Below are 8,266 nucleotides of genomic sequence, written 5' to 3' on the forward strand. Positions count from 1 at the left end.
GGGGGGGGGGGGGGGGGGGGGGGGGGGGGGGGGGAGATGATCCTGTGAGATAAACAGGACCATCTCGAAAGTGAAGCATTCCTTTGTTACAGCCCATAGTTATAAAACAGAAGTTATGGAGCCTTCAGGACTGTTTTCCCTGAAGATCTCCCAAAGTCTGCCTTATAAATAGAACCATTTCCAATTATTAAAATAACTATTGTGTGAATATGGTAATTTTACAAGGGGTGGTTGAATAAAAAAAAAAACTTAATTATATCAGTAAAAATGTCATCAAAACTTTTGTTATATATCCTTTATTACCGTATTGGCCTGAATATAAGAAAATCCCGATTATAAGACAACCCCCCCCCCCCCTCTTTATCAAGATTTCTTTTTGGAGAAAAAAAAAAAAAAATCTTGTTTTTATTAAGAAAATCATCCCACAGCACGTCATCCTCACTGCCCAGCTGCTCACTATTTGGCACCATCTGCTGTTGTGAATATATTTTGACATTTAAAACGCAGAATATACTGTAAGATAACCCCACTTTTTCAGACGTATTACCAGGATAAAAACCTGTCTTATATTTAGGCCAATACGGTAGCAGGGAAACCTCTTTGTTATCAATTAATAACTGATGCAAACTCACATGAACTGGCATGTTGAAATAATCAGACTTGAATGAATCGGCCATGTCTCCAAATGCCTGGAGGGTGTAGCTCCTGCTGGCCTGCTCAAAACCAAAGGCAACAGGAGGTTTGCAACATTCCTGTAAAAAGATGAGAAATTAAGTTTAAACACTAGGGACTTGTATTGCATTTGTAAATATCAGGCAGATGATTACACACTTGTTCCATATTATGAGCTTCCCTGCCAGGATTATTAGTGCGGAACTCAGAAGTTGAAGCTGGGAATGACGTCACAACTGAGTTGAATGCGTCGGGTTTCATTGTTTTCATTAGCCCTAGCCAGGTTAGTCGTTGTTAGGAATGCCAGTTTATAAAAACGCGATACGCAGATTTTTTGTGCATACCAACAGCGTTACATCATGTCCACAGATAAAAGATGGACAGCACTGTGTGTATGACTGATTTATTGAGACACAAAGAAGACAGAAGTGCTTATAACTATGTTACTACAACTTTCACAACTGATGATGCACGGAGCAGCCATGTTGGATTTTTATCTTGGGTTACTTAGTGGTTGTCTGAGTCCGGAGCTCGGAAAACCAAGGTCAGGGGGCGTGGTTCCGGCTTTGACCTCGGAAAACACGACGTCCAAGTACAAATTGAACGCAGTATAAGCTCCCTGGAGGTGCAGCTCACCTGAGCCAGGCACTTTGGGCATCTCCAGTCGCCTTTGGGAACGTCGTGGAGGGGAGGGATTAGGCAGAAGATGTGATAGCTGTCATCACAGCCGTCACACAACAGCAGGCGGTCCTCTGCAGTCCCATTGCCACAAACCAGGCACATGTACTGGTCCACCTGAGGAGAAGGGACCATTTTAAGTGCTGCCTTTGTTCAGCGATGTGCAAATCTCTCTGTTGTGTCATACTGGCACAATATTGGAATTATAGTGATGTAAGCCAAGGTTTCAATACAAAACAATGTATTTACTTTATTCGAGAGAGGTTTCTTATCAAATACGGTTTCTTCATAATATGTTGGATGTTGAATGGGTTCCCGTTTGACCTCAGTGATCGGCATCCTCACTGAAAGACACATGGGAAGGCTCAATGGAAGCTTTAAGATTCTCCAATGACTCATCATATCCGACACATTCCCCTTTTATATCAATAGTCAAAGCAACACTGCATGCTTTGTTCTTACCAGGTTCTTGTTTGCCAACAAAGGTTCCCATCCTCCTCCTAAGATTGGGACGATTCTCACCTGGTTCGGTTTTAACACAGCCCCTCTGTCAGCGTCACAGTCACAGAAAAAAAAAAAAAAAACAGAGTGAGACAGAGCGAACAGGTGTTTATTTTAATGGGTCCTCAAAATTACATGAGGGATACTCCTTTCCACCAGAAAAAAAACAATTTCAAAAACATATGGCTTCACTATTAAAGTGCAAAATGGCCAAAGTCACAATATATATCAGCTGGTTATCTATCAAAGTATTCCAGTGCGGATTGCATAAGAGTATGAACATATACTTAAACATGCAGATATTAGGAACATACACATTATCATATCATACACATATTGAATTAAGCATAGCACAAGTAAATATGTGAGACAGAGGGAGAGAGAGAGAGAGAGAGAGAGAGAGAGAGAGAGAGAGAACTCACTTCAGATCTCATGCGTTTCGCTCGGCGAGCAATGCTGCAGGTCTCCTGAGGCTGGACAGACTGCCGCTGCGGCAGGTCGTGCGGAGTGTACTCCTTATCTTTAGTGTCATTGGTCAGGGTGGCTCTCTGCAAAGAGAATTACGGGAAATGTGATGAAAGTGCCTTCATATTTTATACTTCTTAAAAGTGGGGAACTAAAGACAAATCTCATTGTTTCTTAAAAAAAAACTGTGTTCCTAATATTTCAATACTGTACCAGTGATTTTATTCTTGTCAGTTCTAGTTCTATGATACAGAGAACACCAGTGCTACTAAGTTCAATTTAAACTAAATTGATATGTTCTTAATCTTATAGGAATGTGATGCAGGAAAACTTACTTAAAACACCGAAAAAACCTCCTGAGATTATTAAGTTATGTGCTGAATGGAAGGCCATACTTTTTAATACAACTTTCTCAGGACTAAAAACTAAGACAAGATCGAAAGGACCCCTTTAATTCAATTAAAGATGTTCCCAAATTATAATGTTGCCAACCATCATATTATATTTAATACTGTGTGTATTAAGCTGGTAGAGAAAGAGTTCCAGTCACCACCGGTGGTTTATACTAATCAACTGTGAAACTTGTAAAAGGCGATTCCAATCAACATCCACTCAATTTCAAACAATAATTCTAAACAAGTTGCTCTGCTGGCATAGGCAAACCTAAGCGATAGGGGACGTACAGGCAGATTGTCTCCAGTCTGGAACAGGTTATATGGGTAGAGGATCCTCTCATAGTGGGCCCGCAGATGGGAGCCAATAGCCTTGCCTGGAGCAAAGCCCAGCCTGACTGATATCTTAGTCCAGCGCCGCTCTCTGCAGACGGCATCGAAACCTCCCTCTTCATTCACCAGCTTGGAAAGAGAAAAATGTATTATTCAGTCTGAATGTGAGAAAACTTGATTTATTTTTGGGTTTTTTAAGAAATTCACAATAAAACTTTATAGAGTCCTGATATTAAAACCAGCCAGGATTTGCACGCACCTTATTCAGCTGGTAAAGATCCAAAATCTTTCTTTCCACGTGAGGGATTTTCAGAGTGCATCCTTGAAGCTCCCAGAACTTTGCTATTTGATCCAGGAAGTTAAGCTTAACTCTGGTCTGAGCCTGAAAGTATAGTGAAAAGAAAATTGTGTTTATTGAACCTTTTCCTTGTTTATTCTTTATCAGCATTTGTGAAAATGGACACAGACGGGAACATTGTAGCAATAAAAATACCAGAATAAAATACATTTTTAGTTACCAAATATCCCCATTTACACTTACCACATTTTAAATATATAAACATAATAAATAAATGAATGTACCTCCAACTCATTAAGTCTTTGTATCCGTGGTGTGAATTTCAGTCTGTCAACATCACAGGCAAATGGTGGCTGCCATTCCTGAGAAATATAAAATGAAATAAAAATAAATAAATAAAAATATTTGTAAATGAGACCAAATCTTAGATGGGTACCCTGAAACAAAATTTGGTGTGTCAGAAAGAGTACATCACGTACAATAACCTTACTACTAAACACCCATTCTGAACATACAGGACAATGCAGTTATTCAGTAACCCTACATGCAGAAGTACAGGAAGTCATAGTAGAGTGTCTGTGCAAACATGCTGTGCACAGGAAATCAAGTTGGTCAGTAATTTCTAGTAACGGTTTATTACCTGTAGAACTACACGAAAATTTAAAAATATCTTCAAAATGTGTTGGTCTTATTCATCAAATAACAATATCACCAGGATGCCAATCCGCGAAAACACACAAAACTATCACGTTGCTGCCTGTCGCTATGTGAAGGAGTTAACCACACCAACGTGACCACACCATCTGTCTTACTGACGGATTAAACACTGACAGGCCTGATATTAATGCACTTTTCTTTCACTGTATTAAAACAAAAACCTATTCATGCTGGATCACACAACTTCCAGCAAGACTATTAATTATTATACTTTGTAAAAAGAGATTACGCACTGGTTAAAATAATGCAGTAAATAAGATAATCAGTTCCTTTGCCTATCCCATATGACAAAAGCCCTACAATATCCTCATCATCCAAGACTAGAGAAGATGGTGTCAGTGGTGGCTGAAAAGAATTATTAAATGTGTGATACCACACTCCTGCTGAATTGTCAAGCCTGAGAATATTAACAAAATGAGAGAAAAACCACTTGAGAAATTGCGTGAGTTTGATGGAAAGTGTGCTATCCTGGATGATATGAAGTTGATGATGGTTTACATAGTCATCATTTTATTGTTACTTTGGTAGGTAAAAAACTGTTAGTGTGAATAAAACTCTAAACTGTAAAATGTAGAGTTGAAATAATCCAGCTATTTCTTCCAAGATTTCCAACATCCCAGATAAATTTCTGACACTGTGGAAAAGACAGAAATACTTATTTATACACTGTTTAAGGTGTTCACTCAAATCTTTGAATATTCTACATGAAATCCATAAACTAAACGTATGTATAGCCACGCCTGCCCTGCCACAGCACTGACTGGATGGTTACTTTTTCCTTTGATTGGGTCAGATTTTGGGCTCAACACTGAAAAAAAAAAAGACCACATAATGAATACCAATCTCAAATAAATTAACTGAACAGGCTTTTTTTGCACGATAAACAGTATGTATTTGATTTTTACATATTGAAGTGCATTTCATTCAATCCTATTACGGCGTAATTTGTGACTGACACTGCATTGCAATGAAACGTGGGGATGCCAAATTGGAATGCAAGATGTGTAAACTGATCATGTTATATTAGGCCACAGCTCTGGGTCTAATTCAAACTTTAATTAGACCATTATTTCTTAATTGGTACAGAAGCACATAGTTCTTTTTTTTTATAGTCTGCATTTTCTTTCAGACCACCTGCTGCATGCAATGCTACTGTGGGATTAGCACTAGAAAATGTAAAATGTGGCACACAAGATTTAGTGGGTCTGGCCAGGCCTTTTTTCTTATTAGGATGGAAACGCTGGTCGGAGTAGGGACAACAATGGCCGCATTAACACAACCTTATCATCTGTAGACAAAGCTGGATTAGAACCACAATTGCCCTGGCACAAAAGAAAAACAATCGCTTTGAAATATATGGAAGTGCACTGTTTCTTTGTTGTTGCCATCCTTTACACACAAGTCTGACCACACCAGTTAAGAGTGCAAGTGCAGTTTTAATCTGAACATGACAAGCCTTCCGCCAAGCACAAACTAAGAAATACAGGTGGTGACTTGTTAACCACAAACAGCCTTTAAAATGCTAATCATTTTCATATGTGCTGCTAACATCTACAGTCAAAATGGGACCAGTGCAAAACCTTAGAGAATTAACTCTAAAGAATTACTGACCGCATACTGTGCACCCAGAAATCACTGATCAAAAACAGGTTGTGATGCAATGTCTTCTTCCCATCTAAAAACATGTTTGTTTATACTAGTGAAAAGCAAAAAAAGCAAAGAAGATCTCAAGCCAGCTCTAAATAAAATAAAAAAAAATTGTATAAATACACGGTGAAAAACGTTGCCATCGAGGACGCCCCATGTCCTCTTTATACAAACAAACACAAAACAAACAAACATTTACAGATTTCCACTCTCTCAGATTCCCATTGCTACAGGATTTAAGATTGTGTATTGCTGTTTGGCCCGCACAACACCCTGGAGCCAAATTCTGTTCTGAATGTTTAGTAGAAAATGCTGGTGCGTGACACAGGGCTGCAGACAATGGTGCTTACATAAAATTTGACTAAAAAGAACATTTCCATTTTTGGAGAAAAAAAAATCATTATCCCAGTAAATACATACTTCTTACCATGACTTAAAGCTGTCTGTTCAGGCTACAGTGTAACAGCCTATAGCCCTGTGTCTTAAGTAAGATACTTCTTAATTAGAAAAAATATCTTTATAAAAGAAATTTTGCTCAGTGAAAATAATGCAGTAAATAAGATAACCAGTTCCTTTGCATATCCAATGTAAACATAGCCCTAGACTATCAGAATCCAATCTTTGTCAACAGCTTTTGTTTACATGAGCTGTCCACTTTCAGCTATGCCTTCAAATCATTTTTTACAGTCTATGCTTCAAATCCAGGTTTCTTTTTGGATGAGCAAACACCAAGCAGTCTCCGACCCACCCTTTTTTTGGTTACGTTGCAGCCCATTCACTCCTACCCGTACTGTTTAGCCGCATTAAAATGGGCTTTTACAGCTTGCCTATTTCTACTAAACATGAGTCTTATGTTATCTGAGAGTATACACATTACATTAAAAAAAATTCCATCCATGACCTTAAACTGACACACTGATAACAGTCAGAAATGATGCCATCGGTCATGATTATCATTTATTCCAATCAAATTTGCTCTTTATCTAATTTGCGTAGAAGCTTGACACACCCTTGAATAAGACTACCCCCCTCTTTCATCCCAGTGTATCAGAAATAAGGTCAATGTTATTTTGGGGAAAGGTCTTTTACTAACGTTACTTTCTGTCCTGAAATACTTCATATTTGACTCATGCGAAGTGTTAGAGAAGTATGGATTATGGCATAATAATCATCAAATTAGAAAATGATACATATAAAGTCCAAGAGTTGTTTTCATGATACAACCTTATTATGCCAGTAAGCTCACAAACTAGCTAACGCTGTCAACAATCGGAGATTACCGTAATCAAAACATTGTAAAGCTATGATAACAGAGAAACAGAGGATCCGTTGAGCTCTGTGTTATAAAGCGTCCCTTCTCTCCATAAACAGTTGGTCACCAAGCACGTAGCTACGTAACGTTAGCCAACGTTACGTGTCAGACAACTGCAGCTTTAAACAGGCCTGATTAACGTTAGCTAGGTCACCTCATACTGGCTAAATCGGTCGTCGAAACCTTCTGGGGAAAGTTAAGCTTTACATATAACTAGCTAACTGTTTAAAAGTTCTGGGCAAATCATTACTTAAAATCTTGGTGAGCTAATGTCCGTGCGACCGGTGCAGGACGCATTTCATACTGCGCTAACGTACACACTTTTATTTGCATACAGGAAAACTTTAGCGTTTGATTATTATTATTTTTAGAAACATGTTCTTTAGGCTAGTAAAGTGGTTTATACATGTTAAATACATGTCCGGAGAGAAAAAATCTAATCAGGAAACAGATTTTTCTTTCTGATAATGCTTCGCTATCGTTGCAAACACAACACACTAAGGTCTGGCTAGCTGACAATTCAAGTCGGAGCCGCAATCCGCCATGTTGAAAGCGGTCTAAAAACACAACTTTGCCTGCTAAATTATAAACAGCCACTGTGGCCAGCATACCACGCCAAAATAGCCTCGAATAACTGTCAAAATGAAGAAATCCTCACCGGCGGCGGTCGGACCTTACAGATGCCAGTTTTCTCTGCAATGGGTCGTATTTTGTTGATGTACGCAAAAGGGTCGGCAAATTCCTCCCAGCTGGGCTCAAAAACAGGGCACTCCGGAGGGGGAATGAACTCATTCAGCTGTGGTTGAGTCATCGTTGCATCTTCGTTATGACTGCAGCTGAAAATATTTGTTATAGTCCTCACGCCGAATATGCTCGATATGAATTTTCTGTCTTTCAGTTCATGTCCACTCTCTCCACTCATTGAACTCAAAGACGAATTATCTAGTTGGAGATGAGATGTGACAGCCAGTGACGGTGTACCTCCGCTTCAAAAAGTAGACACCTCAACCTACAATCATTTTTACAAAGAGTTTGAGGTTATATCGCATGTAAACACACTATTTAGGCATTATTAAATTTGCCAATACTTATTGTGTATATAATCGGTTATAATTCAGTGATACAGCTCGTTTGTATCGTTTTAAATTCGTGCAATGCCTGAAGGTCTGAGTAAACATCTTTAACGTCATTTCAATCTACTTTAATATCGTTCCAAAATAAACTAGAATAGAGTTTTCTCTCACATAATTA

The 8,266-nt window shown here is 38.7% G+C and overlaps 1 protein-coding gene across 1 annotated transcript in view; it reads right to left on the bottom strand.

The window, feature by feature from the left end:
- The window catches only part of kdm5ba (lysine (K)-specific demethylase 5Ba), an 18,144-nt gene extending 10,153 nt beyond the window's left edge, over positions 1 to 7,991 (bottom strand). Inside the window, exons 1-9 of the mRNA XM_034868562.1 lie at positions 7,674 to 7,991; positions 3,624 to 3,701; positions 3,301 to 3,423; positions 3,000 to 3,170; positions 2,274 to 2,399; positions 1,813 to 1,897; positions 1,600 to 1,694; positions 1,309 to 1,467; positions 633 to 752 (exon numbers count right to left, since the gene is read on the bottom strand). Coding sequence (XP_034724453.1) covers positions 633 to 752; positions 1,309 to 1,467; positions 1,600 to 1,694; positions 1,813 to 1,897; positions 2,274 to 2,399; positions 3,000 to 3,170; positions 3,301 to 3,423; positions 3,624 to 3,701; positions 7,674 to 7,937 — 1,221 coding nt within the window. The 5' untranslated portion in view covers positions 7,938 to 7,991. The remainder of the gene's footprint in view (positions 1 to 632; positions 753 to 1,308; positions 1,468 to 1,599; positions 1,695 to 1,812; positions 1,898 to 2,273; positions 2,400 to 2,999; positions 3,171 to 3,300; positions 3,424 to 3,623; positions 3,702 to 7,673) is intronic.
- Between the last annotated feature and the right edge of the window lie 275 nt (positions 7,992 to 8,266).

This window comes from Etheostoma cragini, chromosome 4 (genome assembly GCF_013103735.1).
Source record: "Etheostoma cragini isolate CJK2018 chromosome 4, CSU_Ecrag_1.0, whole genome shotgun sequence".
In the NCBI taxonomy this organism is placed as follows: Eukaryota; Metazoa; Chordata; class Actinopteri; order Perciformes; family Percidae; genus Etheostoma; species Etheostoma cragini.